This window comes from Seriola aureovittata, chromosome 4 (assembly GCF_021018895.1).
Source record: "Seriola aureovittata isolate HTS-2021-v1 ecotype China chromosome 4, ASM2101889v1, whole genome shotgun sequence".
Taxonomy (NCBI): domain Eukaryota; kingdom Metazoa; phylum Chordata; class Actinopteri; order Carangiformes; family Carangidae; genus Seriola; species Seriola aureovittata.
In genome coordinates this window covers 12,495,618-12,523,608 of record NC_079367.1, presented here as the reverse complement: position 1 = coordinate 12,523,608, position 27,991 = coordinate 12,495,618, and the positions used below count along the sequence as shown (strand labels likewise).

Genomic DNA, 27,991 nt, shown 5'->3' with positions numbered 1-27,991 from the left:
ACTTCTTAAACTTGATGCAACATGTATGTAGTCTAAATTTGAGTAAGGACACCCCGTTTATTATTTTTTTCTGTATTTCTTCATAATCATACAGAACCTTTATTTTAACATAACGGTGTATGGTTGCCTGGTGACGTCAGTGTCCCAGCACGGCGTCCCATTTTTTTTAAAAGCAGGCTGTGGAAAGAAATCCAACAGGATGCTTTTCACTCTCAGCCAGGACTGCTGCTGCAAACACCACTCAAACTTTCTGTCCGGAACAGTGGGCCAAATGTGAAAGTGTGTACCGGGTGATGTTTCGAGGAACGGCGGAGTTAAAGAGAGCTGACGATGAAAACGTGGACTCCGGAGCTGAGACTGCCGAGTGAGTCAACAACCGTTAGCTCCGGGCTAACATTAGCTTCGCTGTATAACCGCAGCCACAATGGAAATTAGTTTAGTCCAAGACAGAAAAGTGAGAGAGGGCTGACATTTCAAACCAGCAGCTGAAGTGTGTGTTTCAACATCTTACCACTTAAGTGCAACTTCTTGTTATTGCTGCACTCTTCATGATATTTTCTCATAAATTGACTTTTTAAGCTTAGGTTAGCTAACAACAGATAATGTGTTGTCATGGTGACCAAAGCAAAAGGGCAGGTTTCCAAACCAGCCACCACAAGATGGAGACAGATTTTTGTCTTTCCACCAGCCAGTCTAAACCAAAAAGTGTCTGGGAGGTAATCACTCATGTGCTTCTCATTTCGTGTCTTCTTTAGATCTGACTGCAGCAGGATGTCATCAACTGGCAGTAAGCAAGGGCGTAAGTTTGGTCTCAACATTGGCAGGGACGCAACAACCCCGCAACCCCGTCAACCAAACGATTTATTAACATATAAGATCTGAATTTACCTTCAGCAATGTCCATACGCAAATGAAATATATATGTTAAATTTTCATATATGAAATATATGTACATATGAAGTACAATCGTATATGTATTAAAAGTATATCCTATATATGTAAAAAATTGCGTATTAAAACTTTTCAAAATTGGAACAATATCAAATATTGACATATATGTCTATGTTTGTCTGTTTATATTATAGACACATGTTACATAAATATATATTCATCCCAAAACCTGTTAGTATATATTCATATTATAGATGTAAAAATAAAAGATAGACATGTATGTTTAAATTTAAGATGAAATTATTAAGGAAATCATATACAAACATAGAATTTTAATAAGCATGTTGTTTGCATTTTACTATATTAGTATTTCATAGAGAGTATTTCATAAATAGACATCCATCCCAAAACCTGTTAGTATATGTTCATATTATAGATGTAAAAATAAAAGATAGACATGAATGTTTAAATTTAAGAAGAAATTATTAAGGAAATCATATACAAACATATAGAATTTTAATAAGCATGTTTGCATTTTACTATATATGTATTTCATAGAGAGTATTTCATATATGTCATGAACTTATATCTTCATATCCAGAGGATGTATATATCATAATAATTTATCCTCTTATAGGGGGACATATAAGTCATATATATGTCATAAGTCATAGTCATAGTATAAAATGTGATAGTATAAAAAGGCATAAAAAGTTGCACTATACTAAGGCATAAAAGAGTCAGTATAGTAAGGCATAACCCATTCCCACTGTTTGGAGTGAAGTCATATTAGATCATTCCAATTGGCCCTCCAAGAAGCTACATCTCCAAGTCAACTGCTTAATACAACTGAACGCTCACATCATATGGACATTTTTATACCTTACCATGCTATGACTCTTTATACATTACTGTACTATTACGGTTTTTGGCGTTTTTATGTCTTACTGTACTATGACGATTTTATGCCTTACTTTAGTATGATCTTTTGTGCCTATGGCCTTTTTTTGACGCTTTGCTATGACATTTTTATACCTGACCATACTATGACTTTTTATATAACGTTTCTTTTGACGTTTTTATGCCTTATTATACTATGACGTTTTTTGACATCTTTATGCCTTACTATAGTGTGACGTTTTTGAAATTATTTGTTTTATGCCTTAATATACTATAATATTCTAAGACTTACTATATTATGACTCTCTTTTAATGTTTCCATGCCTTACTATACTATGATTTTTTACATAATATTTTTTTGACGTTTTTATGCCTTATTATACTATGACGTTTTTTGACATTTTTATGCCTTACTGTACTATGATGTTTTTCGACATTATTTGTTTTATGCCTTAATACACTATGCCATTTTTTAATTTTCTTTCTTGCCATTATATTTTTAAATCTTTTTGCCATACTATACTTTTTCGTTTTTTCACTTTTTAGGCCTTAATATACAATGACAGCTTTATACAGTAGTATATTATGACATTTTAAATGTGTTTATCCCTTAAAATGCCATACCATTTTTTCACTTTTTTTCTCACTTTTTAGGCCGCTTTTTCACTTTTTTTGCCATACTATATATTGTCGGTTTTCTCACTTTTTAGGCCTTAATATACAATGACATCTTCATACCTTAGTATATTATGACATTTTGGATGTTTTTATCCCTTAATATACCATTCCATTTTTTCACCGTTTTTGCCATACTATACTATGTCGTTTTTCACTTTTTTTTCTCATACTATACTATGTCGTTTTTCTCACTTTTTAGGCCTTAATATACTATGACATCTTTATACCTTAGTATATTATGACATTTTTGATGTTTTTATGCCTTAAATTACCATGCCATTTTTTAAAATTATTTTGCCATACTATACTATGTCGTTTTTTCACTTTTTTTGTCATACTATAATATCTCGTTTTTCTCACTTTTTAGGCCTTAATGTACTATGACATATTTACACCTTAGTATATTATGATATTTGTGATGTTTTTATGCCTTAAAGTACCATACCATTTTTTCACTATTTTTGCCATACTATACTATGTCGTTTTTCACTTTTTTTTCTCATACTATACTATGTCGTTTTTCTCACTTTTTAGGCCTTAATATACTATGACATCTTTATACCTTAGTATATTATGACATTTTTGATGTTTTTATGCCTTAAATTACCATGCCATTTTTTAAAATTATTTTGCCATACTATACTATGTCGTTTTTTCACTTTTTTTGTCATACTATAATATCTCGTTTTTCTCACTTTTTAGGCCTTAATGTACTATGACATATTTACACCTTAGTATATTATGATATTTGTGATGTTTTTATGCCTTAAAGTACCATACCATTTTTTCACTATTTTTGCCATACTATACTATGTCGTTATTTCACTTTTTTTGCCATACTATACTATGTCGTTTTTTCACTTTTTTTCTCATACTATACTATGTTGTTTTTTTCACTTTTTAGGCCTTACTATACTATGACATCTTTATACCTTAGTATATTATGACATTTGTGATGTTTTTATGCCTTAAAGTACCATACCATTTTTTCACTACTTTTGCCATACTATACTATGTCGTTTTTTCACTTTTTTTGCCATACTATACTATGTCGTTTTTCTCACTTTTTAGGCCTTAATATACAATGACATCTTTATACAGTAGTATATTATGACATTTTAAATGTTTTTATCCCTTAAAGTACCATACCATTTTTTTCACTACTTTTGCCATACTATACTATGTCGTTTTTTCACTTTTTTTGCCACACTATACTATGTCGTTTTTCTCACTTTTTAGGCCTTAATAGACAATGACATCTTTATACAGTAGTATATTATGACATTTTAAATGTTTTTATCCCTTAAAGTACCATACCATTTTTTCACTATTTTTGCCATACTATACTGTGTCGTCTTTCTCACTTTTTAGGCCTTAATATACAATGACATCTTTATACAGTAGTATATTATGACATTTTAAATGTTTTTATCCCTTAAAGTACCATACCATTTTTTCACTACTTTTGCCATACTATACTGTGTCGTCTTTCTCACTTTTTAGGCCTTAATATACAATGACATCTTTATACAGTAGTATATTATGACATTTTAAATGTTTTTATCCCTTAAAGTACCATACCATTTTTTCACTACTTTTGCCATACTATACTGTGTCGTCTTTCTCACTTTTTAGGCCTTAATATACAATGACATCTTTATACAGTAGTATATTATGACATTTTAAATGTTTTTATCCCTTAAAGTACCATACCATTTTTTCACTACTTTTGCCGTACTATACTATGTCGTTTTTTCACTTTTTTTGCCATACTATACTATATTCGTTTTTCTCACTTTTTAGGCCTTAATATACAATGACATCTTTATACAGTGATATGTTATGACATTTGTGATGTTTTTATGCCTTAATATACAATGCCATTTTTTCACAATTTTTGCCATACTATACTATATCGTTTTTTCACTTTTTTTGTCATACTATACTATGTCATTTTTCTCACTTTTTAGGCCTTAATATACTATGACTTCTTTATACAGTAGTATATTATGACATTTTAAATGTTTTTATCCCCTAAAGTACCATACCATTTTTTCACTACTTTTGCCATACTATACTGTGTCGTTTTTCTCACTTTTTAGGCCTTAATATACAATGACATCTTTATACAGTAGTATATTATGACATTTTAAATGTTTTTATCCCTTAAAGTACCATACCATTTTTTCACTATTTTTGCCATACTATACTATGTTGTTTTTTCACTTTTTTTGCCATACTATACTATGTCTTTTTTCTCACTTTTTAGGCCTTAATATACTATGACTTCTTTATACAGTAGTATACTATGACATTTTAAATGTTTTTATCCCTTGAAGTACCATACCATTTTTTCACTACTTTTGCCATATTATACTATGTCGTTTTTCTCACTTTTTAGGCCTTGATATACAATGACATCTTTATACAGTGGTATGTTATGACATTTGTGATGTTTTTATGCCTTAATATACAATGCAATTTTTTCACTATTTTTGCCATACTATACTATGTTGTTTTTTTCACTTTTTAGGCCTTACTATACTATGACATCTTTATACTTTAGTATATTATGACATTTGTGATGTTTTTATGCCTTAAAGTACCATACCATTTTTTCACTACTTTTGCCATACTATACTATGTCGTTTTTTCACTTTTTTTGCCTTAATATACTATGACATCTTTATACCTTAGTATATTATGACATTTTTGATGTTTTTATGCCTTAAATTACCATGCCATTTTTTAAAATTATTTTGCCATACTATACTATGTCGTTTTTTCACTTTTTTTGCCATACTATACTATGTCGTTTTTCTCACTTTTTAGGCCTTAATATACAATGACATCTTTATACAGTAGTATATTATGACATTTGTGATGTTTTTATGCCTTAATATACAATGCAATTTTTTCACTATTTTTGCCATACTATACTATGTCGTTTTTTCACTTTTTTTGCCACACTATACTATGTCGTTTTTCTCACTTTTTAGGCCTTAATAGACAATGACATCTTTATACAGTAGTATATTATGACATTTTAAATGTTTTTATCCCTTAAAGTACCATACCATTTTTTCACTATTTTTGCCATACTATACTATGTCGTTTTTTCACTTTTTTTCTCATACTATACTATATTCATTTTTCTCACTTTTTAGGCCTTAATATACAATGACTTCTTTATACAGTGGTATGTTATGACGTTTGTGATGTTTTTATGCCTTAATATACAATGCCATTTTTTCACTATTTTTGCCATACTATACTATGTCGTTTTTTCACTTTTTTTGCCACACTATACTATGTCGTTTTTCTCACTTTTTAGGCCTTAATATACAATGACATCTTTATACAGTAGTATATTATGACATTTTAAATGTTTTTATCCCTTAAAGTACCATACCATTTTTTTCACTATTTTTGCCATACTATACTATGTTGTTTTTCTCACTTTTTTTGTCATACTATACTTTGTCGTTTTTCTCACTTTTTAGGCCTTATTATACTATGACATCTTCATACGTTAGTATATTTTGACGTTTTTGATGCTTTTATCCCTTAATATACTATACAATTTTTTCAAAATTTTTTGCCATACTATACTATGTCATTTTTCTCACTTTTTAGGCCTTAATATACTATGACTTCTTTATACAGTAGTATACTATGACATTTTAAATGTTTTTATCCCTTGAAGTACCATACCATTTTTTCACTACTTTTGCCATACTATACTATGTCGTTTTCTCACCTTTTAGGCCATAATATACGATGACATCTTCATACAGTTGTATATTATGACATTTTGGATGTTTTATGCCTAAAATACTATGCCATTTTTACACTATTTTTGCCATACTATACTATGTTGTTTTTTCACTTTTTTTTTAATACTATACTGTGTCGTCTTTCTCACTTTTTAGGCCTTAATATACAATGACATCTTTATACAGTAGTATATTATGACATTTTAAATGTTTTTATCCCTTAAAGTACCATACCATTTTTTCACTATTTTTGCCATACTATACTATGTCGTTTTTCTCACTTTTTAGGCCTTGATATACAATGACATCTTTATACAGTGGTATGTTATGACATTTGTGATGTTTTTATGCCTTAATATACAATGCCATTTTTTCACTATTTTTGCCATACTATACTATGTCGTTTTTTCACTTTTTTTGTCATACTATACTATGTCATTTTTCTCACTTTTTAGGCCTTAATATACTATGACTTCTTTATACAGTAGTATATTATGACATTTTAAATGTTTTTATCCCCTAAAGTACCATGCCATTTTTTCACTACTTTTGCCATACTATACTGTGTCGTCTTTCTCACTTTTTAGGCCTTAATATACAATGACATCTTTATACAGTAGTATATTATGACATTTTAAATGTTTTTATCCCTTAAAGTACCATACCATTTTTTAACTATTTTTGCCATACTATACTGTGTCGTTTTTCTCACTTATTAGGCCTTAATATACTATGACATCTTTATACCTTAGTATATTATGACATTTTAAATGTTTTTATCCCTTGAAGTACCGTACCATTTTTTCACTATTTTTGCCATACTATACTATGTCGTTTTTTCACTTTTTTTGTCAATTGCCTTTTAAAAAAACCTCAATAAAATTTCATAATTAAACAAAAACAGTGAAATATTTACAGGCAATAGAATGCCATTGTAAGACAAGGGAAGTCAAAAGGATAAGAAGAAAAAGATAAAAAATAACCAAGTGGCTCAAAATACCTGCAGATAAGAACATCCACATGAAGTGGTTTGGTGGTCAATATAGTAGTACAAGCAGATTCAAATAATCAGTTGCACACTGTCGTTTTTCTCACTTTTAGGCCTTAATATACTATGACATATTTACACCTTAGTATATTATGATATTTGTGATGTTTTTATGCCTTAAAGTACCATACCATTTTTTCACTATTTTTGCCATACTATACTATGTCGTTATTTCACTTTTTTTGCCATACTATACTATGTCGTTTTTCTCACTTTTTTTGTCATACTATACTTTGTCGTTTTTCTCACTTTTTAGGCCTTATTATACTATGACATCTTCATACGTTAGTATATTATGACGTTTTTGATGCTTTTATCCCTTAATATACTATACAATTTTTTCAAAATTTTTTGCCATACTATACTATGTCATTTTTCTCACTTTTTAGGCCTTAATATACTATGACTTCTTTATACAGTAGTATACTATGACATTTTAAATGTTTTCATCCCTTGAAGTACCATACCATTTTTTCACTATTTTTGCCATACTATACTATGTCTTTTTTCTCACTTTTTAGGCCTTAATATACTATGACTTCTTTATACAGTAGTATACTATGACATTTTAAATGTTTTTATCCCTTGAAGTACCATACCATTTTTTCACTACTTTTGCCATACTATACTATGTCGTTTTATCACCTTTTAGGCCATAATATACGATGACATCTTCATACAGTTGTATATTATGACATTTTGGATGTTTTTATGCCTAAAATACTATGCCATTTTTACACTATTTTTGCCATACTATACTATGTTGTTTTTTCACTACTTTTGCCATGCAATACTGTGTCGTTTTTCTCACTTTTTAGGCCTTAATATACAATGACATCTTTATACAGTAGTATATTATGACATTTGTGATGTTTTTATCCCTTGAAGTACCATACCATTTTTTCACTATTTTTGCCATACTATACTGTGTCGTTTTTCTCACTTATTAGGCCTTAATATACTATGACATCTTTATACCTTAGTATATTATGACATTTTAAATGTTTTTATCCCTTGAAGTACCGTACCATTTTTTCACTATTTTTGCCATACTATACTATGTCGTTTTTTCACTTTTTTTGTCATACTATACTATGTCGTTTTTCTCACTTTTAGGCCTTAATATACTATGACATATTTACACCTTAGTATATTATGATATTTGTGATGTTTTTATGCCTTAAAGTACCATACCATTTTTTCACTATTTTTGCCATACTATACTATGTCGTTATTTCACTTTTTTTGCCATACTATACTATGTCGTTTTTTCACTTTTTTTCTCATACTATACTATGACGTTTTTCTCACTTTTTAGGCTTCAATATGCTATGACATCGTCATACCTTAGTATATTATGACGTTTTTGGTGTTTTTATCCCTTAATATACCATACCATTTTTCACCGTTTTTGCCATACTATACTATGTCGTTTTTTCACTTTTTTTCTCATACTATACTTTGTCGTTTTTTCACTTTTTAGGCCTTAATATACAATGACAGCTTTATACAGTAGTATATTATGACATTTTAAATTTGTTTATCCCTTAAAATGCCATACCATTTTTTCACTTTTTTTCTCATACTATACTATGTCGCTTTTTCACTTTTTTTGCCATGCTATACTATGTCGTTTTTCTCACTTTTTAGGCCTTAATATACTATGACATCTTTATACCTTAGTATATTATGACATTTTAAATGTTTTTATCCCTTGAAGTACCGTACCATTTTTTCACTATTTTTGCCATACTATACTATGTCGTTTTTTCACTTTTTTTGTCATACTATACTATGTCGTTTTTCTCACTTTTAGGCCTTAATATACTATGACATATTTACACCTTAGTATATTATGATATTTGTGATGTTTTTATGCCTTAAAGTACCATACCATTTTTTCACTATTTTTGCCATACTATACTATGTCGTTTTCCCACTTTTTTTGTCATACTATACTTTGTCGTTTTTCTCACTTTTTAGGCCTTATTATACTATGACATCTTCATACCTTAGTATATTATGACGTTTTTGATGCTTTTATCCCTTGAAGTACCGTACCATTTTTTCACTATTTTTGCCATACTATACTATGTCGTTTTTTCACTTTTTTTGTCATACTATACTATGTCGTTTTTTCACTTTTTAGGCCTTAATATACTATGACATATTTACACCTTAGTATATTATGATATTTGTGATGTTTTTATGCCTTAAAGTACCATACCATTTTTTCACTATTTTTGCCATACTATACTATGTCGTTTTCCCACTTTTTTTGTCATACTATACTTTGTCGTTTTTCTCACTTTTTAGGCCTTATTATACTATGACATCTTCATACCTTAGTATATTATGACGTTTTTGATGCTTTTATCCCTTAATATACTATACAATTTTTTCAAAATTTTTTGCCATACTATACTATGTCATTTTTCTCACTTTTTAGGCCTTAATATACTATGACTTCTTTATACAGTAGTATACTATGACATTTTAAATGTTTTCATCCCTTGAAGTACCATACCATTTTTTCACTATTTTTGCCATACTATACTATGTCTTTTTTCTCACTTTTTAGGCCTTAATATACTATGACTTCTTTATACAGTAGTATACTATGACATTTTAAATGTTTTTATCCCTTGAAGTACCATACCATTTTTTCACTACTTTTGCCATACTATACTATGTCGTTTTCTTACCTTTTAGGCCATAATATACGATGACATCTTCATACAGTTGTATATTATGACATTTTGGATGTTTTATGCCTAAAATACTATGCCATTTTTACACTATTTTTGCCATACTATACTATGTTGTTTTTTCACTACTTTTGCCATGCAATACTGTGTCGTTTTTCTCACTTTTTAGGCCTTAATATACAATGACATCTTTATACAGTAGTATATTATGACATTTGTGATGTTTTTATCCCTTGAAGTACCATACCATTTTTTCACTATTTTTGCCATACTATACTGTGTCGTTTTTCTCACTTATTAGGCCTTAATATACTATGACATCTTTATACCTTAGTATATTATGACATTTTAAATGTTTTTATCCTTGAAGTACCGTACCATTTTTTCACTATTTTTGCCATACTATACTATGTCGTTTTTTCACTTTTTTTGTCATACTATACTATGTCGTTTTTCTCACTTTTAGGCCTTAATATACTATGACATATTTACACCTTAGTATATTATGATATTTGTGATGTTTTTATGCCTTAAAGTACCATACCATTTTTTCACTATTTTTGCCATACTATACTATGTCGTTATTTCACTTTTTTTGCCATACTATACTATGTCGTTTTTTCACTTTTTTTCTCATACTATACTATGACGTTTTTCTCACTTTTTAGGCTTCAATATGCTATGACATCGTCATACCTTAGTATATTATGACGTTTTTGGTGTTTTTATCCCTTAATATACCATACCATTTTTCACCGTTTTTGCCATACTATACTATGTCGTTTTTTCACTTTTTTTCTCATACTATACTTTGTCGTTTTTTCACTTTTTTTGCCATATTAAACTATGTTGTTTTTCTCACTTTTTAGGCCTTAATATAGTATGACATCTTTATACATTAGTATTTTTCTGCCTTAAAATACTATATAGTGTTTTTTCTAGATTAGTAGAATTAATAGTAGGTTTTTTTTTAGATTAGTGGAATAAGTAGTAGTTTTTTCTAGATTAGTAGAAGCAGTTTTTTTCTAGATTAGTATTAGTAATAGTTTTTTTCTAGAATAATAGTAGTAGTTTTTTCTAGATTATAAGAAGTAGTAGTTTTTTTCTAGATTAATGGAATAGGTGGGGATTTTTTAGATTAGTAGAAGTAAAAGTAGTTCTTTACTACTTATTCTACTAAACTGCTCCTTCTACTGATCAAAAATACTATATAGTGTTTTTGTAGATTAGTAGAATTAATAGTAGGTTTTTTTTCTAGATTAGTGGAATAAGTAGTAGTTTTTTCTAGATTAGTAGAAGCAGTTTTTTTCTAGATTAGTATTAGTAATAGTTTTTTTCTAGAATAATAGTAGTAGTTTTTTTCTAGAATAATAGTAGTAGTTTTTTTCTAGATTATAAGAAGTAGTAGTTTTTTTCTAGATTAATGGAATAGGTGGGGATTTTTTAGATTAGTAGAAGTAAAAGTAGTTCTTTACTACTTATTCTACTAAACTGCTCCTTCTACTGATCTAAAAACAAAACTACTACTTCAAGTAATCTATAAAACAATCTACTATTAATAATCTAGAAAAAACTACTTCTACTAATCTAGAAAAAAACTACTACTACTTCAAGTAATTTAGAAAAAACTACCTCTACTAATCTAGAAAAAAACTACTACTACTTCAAGTAATCTAGAAAAAAACTACTACTACTTATACTAATCTAGAAACAAACGACTACTTATTATACTAATCTAGAAAAAAAGACTACTTCAACTAATCTAGAAATAAATTAATACTTATTCTACTAATCTAGAAAAAAATTACTTCTAATAATCTAGAAAAACAACCATTACTTCAACTAATCTAGAAAAAAAGACTACTTTTAAAAATCTAGGGAAAAACTACTTCTTTTAACAATAATAATCTAGAAAAAAACTACTACTACTTCTACTACTAATCTAGAAAAAAACTACTACTTCCACTAATATAGAAAAAAACTACTACTCCTATTAGTAATGTACTAGTTTGATGTTTTTATCCCTTAAAATACCTGACCATTTTTTCACAGTTTTTGCCATACTATACTATGTCGTTTTTTCACTTTTTTTGCCATACTGTACTATGTTGTTCTCTCACTTTTTAGGCCTTAATATAGTATGACATCTTTATACATTAGTATTTTTCTGCCTTAAAATACTATATAGTGTTTTTTCTAGATTAGTAGAATTAATAGAAGGTTTTTTTTCTAGATTAGTGGAATAAGTAGTAGTTTTTTCTAGATTAGTAGAAGCAGTTTTTTTCAAGATTAGTATTAGTAATAGTTTTTTCTAGAATAATAGTAGTAGTTTTGTTTCTAGATTATAAGAAGTAGTAGTTTTTTCTAGATTAATGGAATAAGTGGGGATTTTTTAGATTAGTTGAAGTAAAAGTAGTTCTTTACTACTTATTCTACTAAACTGCTACTTCTACTGATCTAAAAACAAAACTACTACTTCAAGTAATCTAGAAAACAATCTACTATTAATAATCTAGAAAACAATCTACTATTAATAATCTAGAAAAAAACTACTTCTACTAATCTAGAAAAAAACTACTACTTCAAGTAATCTAGAAAAAAAACTACTACTACTTATACTAATCTAGAAAAAAACGACTACTTATTATACTAATCTAGAAAAAAAGACTACTTCAACTAATCTAGAAATAAACTAATACTTATTTTACTAATCTAGAAAAAAATTACTTCTACTAATCTAGAAAAACAACCATAACTTCAACTAATCTAGAAAAAAACGACTGTTTAGTCTACTAATCTAGAAAAACAACCACTACTTCAAATAATCTAGATAAAACACTACTATTTATTCTACCAATCTATAAAAAAACTTATACTTATTCTACTAATCTAGAAAAAAAGACTACTTTTAAAAATCTAGGGAAAAAACTACTTCTTTTAACAATAATAATCTAGAAAAAAACTACTACTACTTCTACTACTAATCTAGAAAAAAAACTACTACCTCCACTAATATAGAAAAAAACTACTACTACTATTAAAAATGTACTAGTTTGATGTTTTTCTGCCTTAATATACCTTGCCATTTTTTTCACTTTTTCATGCCCTACTAAATTTAGTATGACTTTTTATGCCTTACTATATGTATGTTTCACAGCTTGCTCAATGGCTCGACAACAAGAAATGGGAGACACAGTTTCAAATGATTTATTCAAGAAATAGAACAATGAGATGTTCGTCAACAAGTAATTGAAATACAATAAACAATAGAAAGGCCAACACTGCCATCAGGTGTGTGAGGCGTGTGGGAGTGATGTTGAAGACAGCCACAGAGATAGCCAAGGAGGTCAGAGAGCCAATACTTCAAGGGGGAAGACGTTATGCAGCACACCACGTTCAGGTGTAGGGCATCAGGCTGATCCCTGCATCTAGCACCTAAAAAGAAAGCGGCAAAATAAAACAAGGATACCTAGTGCCCTGGTGGAGCGGTCGTCACGTCATTTTTGTTTCTTACTATAGTAAGAGATTTTTATGCCTTACGATACTATGACATCTTTATACCATGATATATTATGATGTTTTTGATGTCTTTATCCCTTAATATACCATACCATTTTTTCACCGTTTTTGCCATACTATACTATGTCGTTTTTTCACTTTTTTTGCCATACTATACTATGTCGTTTTTCTCACTTTTTAGGCCTTAATATACAATGACATCTTTATACAGTAGTATATTATGACATTTTAAATGTTTTTATCCCTTAAAGTACCATACCATTTTTTCTCCGTTTTTACCATACTATACTATTTAGTTTTTTCACTTTTTTTTTAATACTATACTGTGTCGTTTTTCTCACTTTTTAGGCCTTAATATACAATGACATCTTTATACAGTGGTATGTTATGACATTTGTGATGTTTTTATGCCTTAATATACAATGCCATTTTTTCACTATTTTTGCCATACTATACTATGTTGTTTTTTTCACTTTTTAGGCCTTACTATACTATGACATCTTTATACCTTACTATATTATGACATTTGTGATGTTTTTATGCCTTAAAGTACCATACCATTTTTTCACTACTTTTGCCATACTATACTATGTTGTTTTTTTCACTTTTTAGGCCTTACTATACTATGACATCTTTATACCTTACTATATTATGACATTTGTGATGTTTTTATGCCTTAAAGTACCATACCATTTTTTCACTACTTTTGCCATACTATACTATGTCGTTTTTTCACTTTTTTTGCCACACTATACTATGTCGTTTTTCTCACTTTTTAGGCCTTAATAGACAATGACATCTTTATACAGTAGTATATTATGACATTTTAAATGTTTTTATCCCTTAAAGTACCATACCATTTTTTCACTATTTTTGCCATACTATACTATGTCGTTTTTTCACTTTTTTTCTCATACTATACTATATTCGTTTTTCTCACTTTTTAGGCCTTAATATACAATGACTTCTTTATACAGTGGTATGTTATGACGTTTGTGATGTTTTTATGCCTTAATATACAATGCCATTTTTTCACTATTTTTGCCATACTATACTATGTCGTTTTTTCACTTTTTTTGCCACACTATACTATGTCGTTTTTTCACTTTTTAGGCCTTAATATACAATGACATCTTTATACAGTAGTATATTATGACATTTTAAATGTTTTTATCCCTTAAAGTACCATACCATTTTTTTCACTATTTTTGCCATACTATACTATGTCGTTTTTTCACTTTTTTTCTCATACTATACTATATTCGTTTTTCTCACTTTTTAGGCCTTAATATACAATGACTTCTTTATACAGTGGTATGTTATGACGTTTGTGATGTTTTTATGCCTTAATATACAATGCCATTTTTTCACTATTTTTGCCATACTATACTATGTCGTTTTTTCACTTTTTTTGCCACACTATACTATGTCGTTTTTCTCACTTTTTAGGCCTTAATATACAATGACATCTTTATACAGTAGTATATTATGACATTTTAAATGTTTTTATCCCTTAAAGTACCATACCATTTTTTCACTACTTTTGCCATACTATACTGTGTCGTCTTTCTCACTTTTTAGGCCTTAATATACAATGACATCTTTATACAGTAGTATATTATGACATTTGTGATGTTTTTATGCCTTAATATACAATGCCATTTTTTCACAATTTTTGCCATACTATACTATGTCGTTTTTTCACTTTTTTTGCCACACTATACTATGTAGTTTTTTTCACTTTTTAGGCCTTAATATACAATGACATCTTTATACAGTAGTATATTATGACATTTTAAATGTTTTTATCCCTTAAAGTACCATACCATTTTTTTCACTATTTTTGCCATACTATACTATGTCGTTTTTTCACTTTTTTTCTCATACTATACTATATTCGTTTTTCTCACTTTTTAGGCCTTAATATACAATGACTTCTTTATACAGTGGTATGTTATGACGTTTGTGATGTTTTTATGCCTTAATATACAATGCCATTTTTTCACTATTTTTGCCATACTATACTATGTCGTTTTTTCACTTTTTTTGCCACACTATACTATGTCGTTTTTCTCACTTTTTAGGCCTTAATATACAATGACATCTTTATACAGTAGTATATTATGACATTTTAAATGTTTTTATCCCTTAAAGTACCATACCATTTTTTTCACTATTTTTGCCATACTATACTATGTTGTTTTTTCACTTTTTTTCTCATACTATACTATATTCGTTTTTCTCACTTTTTAGGCCTTAATATACAATGACATCTTTATACAGTAGTATATTATGACGTTTTTGATGTTTTTATGCCTTAATATACAATACCATTTTTTCACTATTTTTGCCGTACTATACTATGTCGTTTTTTCACTTTTTTTGCCACACTATACTATATTCGTTTTTCTCACTTTTTAGGCCTTAATATACAATGACATCTTTATACAGTGGTATGTTATGACATTTTGATGTTTTTATGCCTTAAAGTACATACCATTTTTTCACTATTTTTGCCATACTATACTGTCGTTTTTTCACTTTTTTTGTCATACTATACTATGTCATTTTTCTCACTTTTTATGCCTTAATATACTATGACTTCTTTATACAGTAGTATATTATGACATTTTAAATGTTTTTATCCCCTAAAGTACCATACCATTTTTTCACTACTTTTGCCGTACTATACTATGTCGTCTTTCTCACTTTTTTTGCCATACTATACTATGTCGTCTTTCTCACTTTTTAGGCCTTAATATACAATGACATCTTTATACAGTAGTATATTATGACATTTTAAATGTTTTTATCCCTTAAAGTACCATACCATTTTTTCACTACTTTTGCCGTACTATACTATGTCGTTTTTTCACTTTTTTTGCCATACTATACTATATTTGTTTTTCTCACTTTTTAGGCCTTAATATACAATGACATCTTTATACAGTGGTATGTTATGACATTTGTGATGTTTTTATGCCTTAATATACAATGCCATTTTTTCACAATTTTTGCCATACTATACTATGTCGTTTTTTCACTTTTTTTGTCATACTATACTATGTCATTTTTCTCACTTTTTATGCCTTAATATACTATGACTTCTTTATACAGTAGTATATTATGACATTTTAAATGTTTTTATCCCCTAAAGTACCATACCATTTTTTCACTACTTTTGCCATACTATACTGTGTCGTCTTTCTCACTTTTTAGGCCTTAATATACAATGACATCTTTATACAGTAGTATATTATGACATTTTAAATGTTTTTATCCCTTAAAGTACCATACCATTTTTTCACTACTTTTGCCATACTATACTATGTCGTTTTTTCACTTTTTTTGCCACACTATACTATGTCGTTTTTCTCACTTTTTAGGCCTTAATATACAATGACATCTTTATACAGTAGTATATTATGACATTTTAAATGTTTTTATCCCTTAAAGTACCATACCAATTTTTCACTATTTTTGCCATACTATACTATGTTGTTTTTTCACTTTTTTTGCCATACTATACTATGTCGTTTTTCTCACTTTTTTTGTCATACTATACTATGTCTTTTTTCTCACTTTTTAGGCCTTAATATACTATGACTTCTTTATACAGTAGTATACTATGACATTTTAAATGTTTTTATCCCTTGAAGTACCATACCATTTTTTCACTACTTTTGCCATATTATACTATGTCGTTTTTCTCACTTTTTAGGCCTTGATATACAATGACATCTTTATACAGTGGTATGTTATGACATTTGTGATGTTTTTATGCCTTAATATACAATGCCATTTTTTCACTATTTTTGCCATACTATACTATGTCGTTTTTTCACTTTTTTTGTCATACTATACTTTGTCATTTTTCTCACTTTTTAGGCCTTATTATACTATGACATCTTCATACGTTAGTATATTATGACATTTTAAATGTTTTTATCCCCTAAAGTACCATACCATTTTTTCACAATTTTTGCCATACTATACTATGTCATTTTTCTCACTTTTTAGGCCTTAATATACTATGACTTCTTTATACAGTAGTATACTATGACATTTTAAATGTTTTCATCCCTTGAAGTACCATACCATTTTTTCACTATTTTTGCCATACTATACTATGTCTTTTTTCTCACTTTTTAGGCCTTAATATACTATGACTTCTTTATACAGTAGTATACTATGACATTTTAAATGTTTTTATCCCTTGAAGTACCATACCATTTTTTCACTACTTTTGCCATACTATACTATGTCGTTTTTCTCACTTTTTAGGCCTTAATATACAATGACATCTTCATACAGTTGTATATTATGACATTTTGGATGTTTTATGCCTAAAATACTATGCCATTTTTACACTATTTTTGCCATACTATACTATGTTGTTTTTTCACTACTTTTGCCATGCAATACTGTGTCGTTTTTCTCACTTTTTAGGCCTTAATATACAATGACATCTTTATACAGTAGTATATTATGACATTTGTGATGTTTTTATCCCTTGAAGTACCATACCATTTTTTCACTATTTTTGCCATACTATACTGTGTCGTTTTTCTCACTTATTAGGCCTTAATATACAATGACATCTTTATACAGTAGTATATTGTGACATTTATGATGTTTTTATCCCTTGAAGTACCATACCATTTTTTCACTATTTTTGCCATACTATACTATGTCGTTTTTGCACTTTTTTTGCCATACTACACTGTGTCGTTTTTTCACTTTTTAGGCCTTAATATACAATGACATCTTTATACAGTAGTATATTATGACATTTTAAATGTTTTTATCCCTTAAAGTACCATACCATTTTTTAGCTACTTTTGCCATACTATACTATGTCGTTTTTTCACTTTTTTTGCCACACTATACTATGTCGTTTTTCTCACTTTTTAGGCCTTAATATACAATGACATCTTTATACAGTAGTATATTATGACATTTTAAATGTTTTTATCCCTTAAAGTACCATACCATTTTTTCACTTTTTTTGCCATACTATACTATGTCGTTTTTCTCACTTTTTTTGTCATACTATACTTTGTCGTTTTTCTCACTTTTTAGGCCTTATTATACTATGACATCTTCATACGTTAGTATATTATGACGTTTTTGATGCTTTTATCCCTTAATATACTATACAATTTTTTCAAAATTTTTTGCCATACTATACTATGTCATTTTTCTCACTTTTTAGGCCTTAATATACTATGACTTCTTTATACAGTAGTATACTATGACATTTTAAATGTTTTCATCCCTTGAAGTACCATACCATTTTTTCACTATTTTTGCCATACTATACTATGTCTTTTTTCTCACTTTTTAGGCCTTAATATACTATGACTTCTTTATACAGTAGTATACTATGACATTTTAAATGTTTTTATCCCTTGAAGTACCATACCATTTTTTCACTACTTTTGCCATACTATACTATGTCGTTTTCTCACCTTTTAGGCCATAATATACGATGACATCTTCATACAGTTGTATATTATGACATTTTGGATGTTTTATGCCTAAAATACTATGCCATTTTTACACTATTTTTGCCATACTATACTATGTTGTTTTTTCACTACTTTTGCCATGCAATACTGTGTCGTTTTTCTCACTTTTTAGGCCTTAATATACAATGACATCTTTATACAGTAGTATATTATGACATTTGTGATGTTTTTATCCCTTGAAGTACCATACCATTTTTTCACTATTTTTGCCATACTATACTGTGTCGTTTTTCTCACTTATTAGGCCTTAATATACAATGACATCTTTATACAGTAGTATATTGTGACATTTATGATGTTTTTATCCCTTGAAGTACCATACCATTTTTTCACTATTTTTGCCATACTATACTATGTCGTTTTTGCACTTTTTTTGCCATACTACACTGTGTCGTTTTTCTCACTTTTTAGGCCTCAATATACTATAACATCTTCATACCTTAGTATATTATGACGTTTTTGATGTTTTTATCCCTTAAAATACCATACCATTTTTGCCATACTATACTATATCGTTTTTTCACTTTTTTTGCCATACTACACTGTGTCGTTTTTCTCACTTTTTATGCCTTAATATACAATGCCATTTTTTCACTATTTTTGCCATACTATACTATGTCATTTTTCTCACTTTTTAGGCCTCATTATACTATAACATCATCATACCTTAGTTTATTATGAAGTTTTTGATGTTTTTATGCCTTAAAATACCATACCATTTTTTCACCGTTTTTGCCATACTATACTATGTCGTTTTTTCACTTTTTTTGCCATACTATACTATGTCGTTTTTCTCACTTTTTAGGCCTTAATATACAATGACATCTTCATACAGTAGTATATTATGACGTTTTTGATGTTTTTATCCCTTAAAGTACCATACCATTTCTTCACTATTTTTGCCATACTATACTATGTTGTTTTTCTCACTTTTTAGGCCTTAATATACAATGACATCTTTATACAGTAATATATCATGACATTTAAAAAATATTATAGGATAGTAAAATATAAAAAAGTCATAGTTTAGTAAGGTATAAAAATCTCTAAAAACATCATAGTACAACAAGGCATGAAAACGTCATAGAACAATAACTTTTTTCAAGTTTTTATGCCTTATTGTACCATGATGTCCTTTGTAGTTTTATGCCTTACTATACGATTCCTTTTTTATGCCTTTCTATACTATTACTTTTTTCACGTTTCTATGCCTAATTATACTAAGATGTTAAAAAATAAGTCATAGTATATTAAGCCATAAAATTGTCAAAAAAACGTCATAGTATAGTAAGGCATAAAAACTACAAAAAACGTCATAGTATAGTACGGCAAAAAGTGTCAAAAAACATCATAGTATAGTAAGGCATAAAAAGTGAAGTAAGGCAAAAAAATGTCAAAACATCATAGTATAGTAAGGTAAAGAATGTCAAAAAATGTCATAGTATAGGAAGGCAACAAGTGTCAAAAAACGTCATAGTATACTAAGGCAAAAAATGTCAAAAAAAGTCATAGTATGGTAAGGCAAAAAGTGTCAAACGCCATAGTATAGTCAGGCAAAAAATGTCGAAAAAGGTCATAGTATATAGTAAGGCATAAAAACATCATAAAACATAATCGTACAATAAGACATTAAAAATGCTTAACAAATGTCATATTATAGCAAAGTATAAAAGTAAGGTATAAAAAAAATAATCAAAAAACATCATAGAATAGTGAGGCATAGAAATGCTAAAAAACGTCATAGTGCAATAAGTCATAAAAACTTCATAATATAGTATGGCAAAAAGTGTCAAAAAACGTCATTGTATAGGAAGGCATAAAAAATTCAAAAAACGTCATAGTATAGTAAGGAATAAAAACGTCATAGTATACTGTGGCATAAAAACATCATAAAATGTAATAGTACAATAAGACATTAAAAATGCTTAACAAATGTCATATTATAGTAAAGAATAAAAATTCATAGTAAAGTAAGGCATAAAAAAAAATCAAAAAACATCATAGTATAGTGAGGCATAAAAACGCCTTAAAACATCATAATTTAATCAGGCATAAAACGTCATAGTATAGTACAAAAGTCAAAAATTGTATAAATAGTATACCAAGGCATAAAAATGTTGAAAAACGTCCTAGTATAGTAAGGCATAAAAATGTCAAAAAACATTATACGATAGTAAAGCATAAAAAGTCTTAGTATAATTAGGCATAATAACATAAAAAAGTCATAGTATAGTAAGGCATAAAAATGTCAAAAAACATCATAGTATAGTAAGGCAAAAATGTCAAAAAATGTCATAGTACACTAAGGGAAAAACACGTCAAAAAACATCATAATATAGTAAGGCAAAAAGTGTCAAAAAACGTCATAGTATAGGAAGGCATAAAAAATTAAAAAAACGTCATAGTATAGTAAGGAATAAAAACGCCATAGTATACTAAAGCGTAAAAACATCAAAAAAACATCAGTACAGTAAGGCATAAAAATGTCAAAAAATGTCATAGTATAGAAAGGCACAAAAAGTCATACTGTAGTAAGGCATAAAGACATCAAAAAACATCATAGTATAATGAGGCATAAAAACGTCAAAAATTGTCATAGTATAGTAAGGCCTAAAAGTCATTCTATAGTAAGGCATTAAAAATATAGTAAAGAGTTAAAAATATTAAAGTGTAGTAGGGCATAAAAATGTCATAGAATAGTAAGGCATTAGAGTCGCCAATAAAGCTAAAGTGCATGTATTTGGACTGCAGGAGCAAACCCGAGTACCCATAGAGAGCGCACGCAGGCACAGGGAGAACATGCAAACTGAAACAGAAATGCCTGGGGTTTGAACCCATAACCTTCTCACTGTGCGGCCACTGCATCACTGTCCCGCCCCATAAATAAATAATTTCATAGTAAGATCTTGATGTGTAAAATTGATAGAGTGCCCTTTTAGTTATCTAGACATTTGTTTTGCCATCTGGTAGTATTTCTGTGCTGGTTTTAACGCATGTTTGCACCTGTCTAAAATAACTTCTTACATTGTGTGTGTGTTTTGCCCCAGTTGAGCTCGTTACCAGAAGGGGCAAGCCGCAGCGACAGCGGCAGCAGCAGCTCCTGCTAATGAATTTGCATCTGCTGGCCAATCCTGGAGACTCTCTGCTGCTGCAGCACACCTTGGATCGCCTGCTGTGCTGGCTCTGTCCAAGCCTCCGTATCTTCCATGTGTCAGAGAGGGCCTCCCCATTTAGGAGTTACACCCACCTCTGTCCTGTTTCAGGTAAGGATCCTTGCTGTGCATTCTGCATTTAATGAAGGTACATTTTGTTCTTCACTCAGGTCTCAGGTATTTCATTGGCAGGGATTCAAAACCATGCCTGTATATTTAATTTCATTGCATATCCTGTAGGTGTATTTTTCTCCATAAAGAGGAAAAATAATACTTTCCATATGTGAAAAAAAGACATGTTCACAGAAATGTACGCCATTTAAACTTTCTGTTCATGTCAAAGACCGCTTTAAAAGTTGTACTCTTAACTGAATACTACATTTATTCTGTGTATGGTGTAAACATGCCATCCCACTATGAGATTCCCCTTCTAGAATTGCATCTGTTTTTATTTAAGGTTGATTGAGAATAAACCTTTGCCAAAAATGTTTCAGGCTACCCTTCCCTGGCCATCACGTTCTTCCTCCATGAGGCCTATGGAGAGGAACGAATCCTCAAAGTGCTGGACTTCTTTCAAAGGCCTCCCTGGCAGTACCATCATACCGAGAGCTGCGGCAACCGAACTGGAGGGATCCACATTACGTCTAGCAGCTCCCCTGCCAACGCCCTGCTGCGGCCCTACCTCCTGCCTAGCAGAGACTTCTATAGTTTGGGTGCAGGGATGCCTGTGTGGGGGGTTCGACCAGTGCATTGTGGAGGAGAAATACTACGTGTGACACTGTACAGTGGATATGACAACTATGAGGACGCTGTGCGGCTGTATGAGACAGTACTACAGCAACAGGCAGAGGAGCAGAAGACTGGTTTCTGCTGGTTCACCCTCCACACTGGTAACTTCATGTTTGTTCTTGTTTTTTTTTGGTGCAGCTCTTATATTTTATAGTAATAAAAAAATATAAATTTTCATCTCAAACTCTCCAGCCTTGAGAGTTAGCTTGAGAGTAAGGAAACAGGCGTGAAAGTGACACAAAATCATTTGTTTGCCATGTCCATCTATATGTTTATTTTACAGAATCCTTATATTTTTATCTGCAGCATTTTAAGACATTAGTTGTACTGTATTATAGAACCTGCATAGAACAACATGAAACAGAGCGGAATCAGATAATGTCAGATCACATCTTTAAAAAAGGTTTAAGAGTAAATTTCTAAATATAAAAATTGTACCATTTTAAAAGTGTCCCTCAAGATATTCCATCCTGTTTTGATCTGCTCTGCTTTATTTCTGCCTGTTGCTCTGATTTCTCCCACGCACACAGAGCCGGGGTTGTGCCTGCAGCTGGCTTTAAAGCAGTTGTCACCAGGGGTTCGAGTGGAGACATGTAGTTCTGCTGTGCTGCAGTTTAGTGTGGAAGAAATTGGCCAGCTGGTCCCACTGCTGCCAAACCCCTGCACACCCATCAGCAATACACGTTGGCAGACAGAAGACCTAGATGGAAACAAGATTCTCTTCCAGGTAAGTGCAACTCAATACTGACCTCATTGTAACCTGACACCAAAAAGTGAAAAGGTTTTGATAAAAAATGTTGTCAAATGCGACAAAATGTACAAAATGACAAAATTCCTATAATTGTGGACATAATTGTTCAGTTACTGTCTTTTAATTTACATGCAGCTTAATGAGTGATATCTGTTATGTGTATTTTATTTTTGCCTCACTCTTTAACGTTTAACGTGAGATAATTGTGAATGAAAGAAAATATTCTCCTTGATTTGTGCCACACTAGATGATGAGGTTTGTCAGTGGTTGCAACAGTCATAAAAAGTCCTACATTATCTTTAAAACACACAGCACTGTGCTGGAAGATTTACTCTATAATTAGATCACAGAATACAGAGTGTAAAAGGCAGGATCTTTGTGCATCCTGCAGTTAGAGCGTGATTTGTACAACAGGAAATTTTGTACACAGTATGCAGCTGCTGTGTTCCCCAGTCAAATAACAGGTTTGCTTTTGAGGGAAAGCAGCAGTTGTTTACGAGATGAAGGAATGATAATGTGTTGCCTTTCAGTTAACTGATGGTTATTTAACGAAGAATAAATCAAGGAGAAGCTTTTTTTTTGATTCACAATTGTCACATGATTTACAGAGTCCTAAACATTTAAACACATACTTCAGTTATTGTGATGGTGATAAAATCATAGATGACGAACCTCATAAGATAAAAAAAAGCATCAGTTAAACAATAGAAAGGGGAAAAAACACTTATGTCATTCTTCCTGTGATCATGAAATCAAAGAGGCATGTGATTACTGTCTTTCAGAGAATAGACTCAAAGCCATAGATGCGTGTATGTTAATTCTGTCAAAGATACTTAGCATGCTTAAATCTCTCTAGTCCGGGCGGAAATCATAATCCCTCGCCTCCTGTGCTGCAGGTGAAAACCCCAGCTCAACCTCAGCGACCTCTGACCTGTGCTTTCCCCCTGACCTGCCCCAGCGTGTCCCCTCGAGGAATGCAGCTCAGGAGCTCAGGACAGGGCCACAGCCTGTCGCCCTGCAGCCTCACCACTCCCTTGCCCTGGCAAACACATAGACAAGGTAGGTACAGAAGGAAGAACTGTGTTTGCGCAGTTAAGATGCTCTACTCATGTATCTTCAGGGTGGTAAATCTGCTGCAGGTATTAGTTGGTACTTTCCAGTCACAGATTCATTGTCAGGAGCCTGAGGCATCATCCATCTGAACAGGGACACTATCACTGGTAGTGAGACAGGTCTCTAAATTACTATCACGCTGAGCTGTCTGCCAAAGGCCACCGAGTTGAATATGATGATTTGACTCAACTCATGAGTGTATTCTTTCTAAATTTTCCCACAGCTCACAGACAGCCAGTGTATTAAGTGATCATTTGTATGTGGGAGGATATTGTACGTAAGACTGGATCATAACAGGCCAAAATGAATCAGAGACATGGAGAGTTTGCCAGCTAAGTGTGAAGTCTTAATATTTGAAATGAGTAACGATAGGAAACTTCAGGCAAAGTAGTTAAACTAGCTATTTAGCTACATTGACATGCAGTTTGTTTGAAGTGGGTCAGTGTCTTCTGCAGAAAGGTTTAATTAACTTCATCCTACTGAAATCCGATCTCATCACCCCAGCAGTTAGAGAGCTGTCAAGTCATCTTGTAAATGTGGAAACAGCATTTTTCAATTTACATTTAAGGAGGTCCAAGATGATATATTTTTAAACATTTCAATTATTTTTTATTAAAAATATATCAAATACCATTTCACTTCAAGGTTGAGAAACTTTTCTCTACAGTCACCTTGAGTTGACACTACTCAAATTACAATCGAGTCCATTACATTTTAACTGGACACTTTTATGAGACTGCTTGATACATCGTTGGTTGTTTCTAGGTCACAGACCACGCAGTGACCCCTTCCTGGAGAAGCTTCATGGAGGAGGAGGTGGAGCAGAGAGCCTTGGATCAGGAAGCTGCTGTAGCACCCCTCCAGGCAGCTCCTGTTACTCATCCCAGCGCAGCAGCCCTGCCCCGCCCTCAACCTCCAATCACCCTGAATCTCCTCTGCGCCCCTCTATCACCCGTTCTTGCTCCCATCTCCTCCTGGAAGAGGACGAGGAGGAGCCGGAGACCAATGTGGACACAGGAGTCCCTGTCTCACTGCACTCTGACACAGCAGCCAAAACGATTACTCGCTCTTCCTCCATAGACCTTTTGATGACTTTCCACTCTGAGAGACCTGCAGCCGTTGGGGCTTCAGCCGTCGAGAGTCTGGCCAAGGAGTTGAGTGAGTGTCTGCCACGGACACACACACACCCTCGGGGCCCCTCCAGGACGTGGGGCTCTGCTGGTTATACGGATGGAGCCAAGGAAGGCTGTGGCAGCAGGACTGTGGCAGTAGGACAGAGCCCCTCCAAAGGGCCTGTGGTAGAGAATAGGACTACTGCTGAGCTGCTATCAGCACGCACAAACGAGGAGGGAGTGGATGAGTTCTTCATCTAAACTCCTGCTGCTGTGCCACATGCTGTGGTAATAATCACATTGCAATTAAAAACATATCACATGGAGAAGATGAGAAACCCTCTAACGAGGATCTGAAGTCAAACAGGAGGATGTGTAGTTTGACAAAAGAGCAGTGCTCTGGAACATAGAGGAAACCAAAGTTCAGCTGCAGGAGACACTTTCCACTCAAAAGTGTCTTGGAGTATAAATTCTTAAAATGGTTTGACTAGTCCAATAAATTTCCAAAATGTACAGTAGCCGAATAACTGTCCACATCCTACTCTAACAGATGTGTTAAAAGAGCAGCACAAGGTGAGTGCTGTGTAAGACAGTGCAGGTAATAACATTGTTGAATGTCCAAATTACCTTTATAATGTTGAGATCAAACTAATGATTTGTACAGATATTTTGCTAATTTGTAGCCCTGTGAATAGCAAACGTGAAGGTAAGGTTTTGTATGTGGTACTAATGCCAGTCTAGGTTTCTGTCACATTACTCAGCTAGAAAAACTAATGTCTTATTTTCAGATTGCTTTTGAAACAGATGAAGATGATCTCAGCGTGAAACACTTTGATGTTGCTGTTGATCGTGATTAGAGATCTGATTACTCTTCACAGTGCAGCATGGTCAGTCTGTGTTACAGATCTGAAACCAGGCTTTACATAGTAAAAGTATAGCCTAGTGGCTTTTTATTACATTTGTTTTAATGCACTTCAAATTATCCTTGTTCTAGAATTTGTGTGTTGAAATGTAGAAGTGGTGGATTAGACTTGGCCAAATTACTGTATTGAAGACTATTGAATTTTCTCAGATATTTTTTTTCCTCTGATAGCCTAGTGTTAACAGGATTTTCTAAATAAATAATCAAAGAAAACATTTGGATATATTTACTATTCTAATGTAAGGTGTCTCAAATGTATCCTCAGCCTGAGACCTCAGAAATGTTAATTACTAAGGCCACAGTAAAATGAGAGATCCGCAAGTCCATCATGTATTGGACTGATCAGGTACAACTAATTGTAGTCAAACCCACATTTTGCACAGTGGACATGATCATTGTATTGATTATAGCTGTCTAGAGACTGATAAGTCTGATAAAAGATAATGTTGTATTAGTTGAGGAAAAAAATCTATTAATTTCTCACGACTCAGGTCATACTAGTCTGCTCTACAATTATTTTACACCTTTTCCTGTTGACTTAAACTTTAAATCTCACCTACTACAGGTGAAACTCAATCTAATGATCATTTGTGTTACATGTGGATTGTGGCCAGTGCTGGATCAAATGCATATGATTCAAGGTTATACAATATGAGCTGGTCAACAGGACACTGTGGATGTTCAGGGCAGCTCAAAGATGTATACTGTTAATGGGTGTTACTGGAAAAAAAGGCTTAGTCAGGAAGTATCAACTATGAGGCTCTTTAGTGTCTAAACTGTTCAGTGATGTAGAGAAATGTCTTAAGGCTTAGTATTAAAAGACAGTTGAATAAAACAGCTTTCTGTTGTTGTCAAATTATCAGTTAAGTGTGTGTTCTGACAGTGATGAACCAGATGAAGTGTGATGTAAAAATCAAACACCAAAAGATAATGTTCTGGTAGGATGAAAAGCTCAGAAGTGAATGCTGGATGTTTCCAAAAATGCATAATCACACTGTTGTCACACTGCTACTGTTTGGCGCTCAAGACCAAACCAGACAGAATTTCATCGTTGGTTGAATGTGGAAACATTCATGGTTATAGCAGAATTTTTTTTTCTCT

General features: G+C 31.3%; 2 protein-coding genes across 3 annotated transcripts in view; one reads left to right on the top strand and one right to left on the bottom strand.

Annotated features, from left to right (window-relative positions):
* Positions 1-69: 69 nt before the first annotated feature.
* On the top strand, positions 70-27,728 carry LOC130167498 (protein FAM124B). The gene is made up of 7 exons (XM_056373759.1): positions 70-364; positions 756-799; positions 22,099-22,314; positions 22,698-23,093; positions 23,523-23,719; positions 24,640-24,802; positions 25,622-27,728. Exons 1-7 carry the CDS (start codon positions 294-296, stop codon positions 26,227-26,229), a joined length of 1,695 nt encoding a protein of 564 aa, XP_056229734.1. The 5' UTR covers positions 70-293; the 3' UTR covers positions 26,230-27,728.
* Positions 13,193-27,991, bottom strand: part of mmp28 (matrix metallopeptidase 28) — a 33,281-nt gene continuing 18,482 nt past the window's right edge. The window contains exon 9 of one of the 2 annotated variants that reach the window (XM_056373762.1): positions 13,193-13,436. The gene's annotated coding sequence lies outside the window, so the exon portion shown is untranslated. Of the gene's footprint in view, positions 13,437-23,563; positions 23,693-27,991 lie in introns of those variants that run through there. The other variant, XM_056373761.1, reaches the window with a different exon arrangement.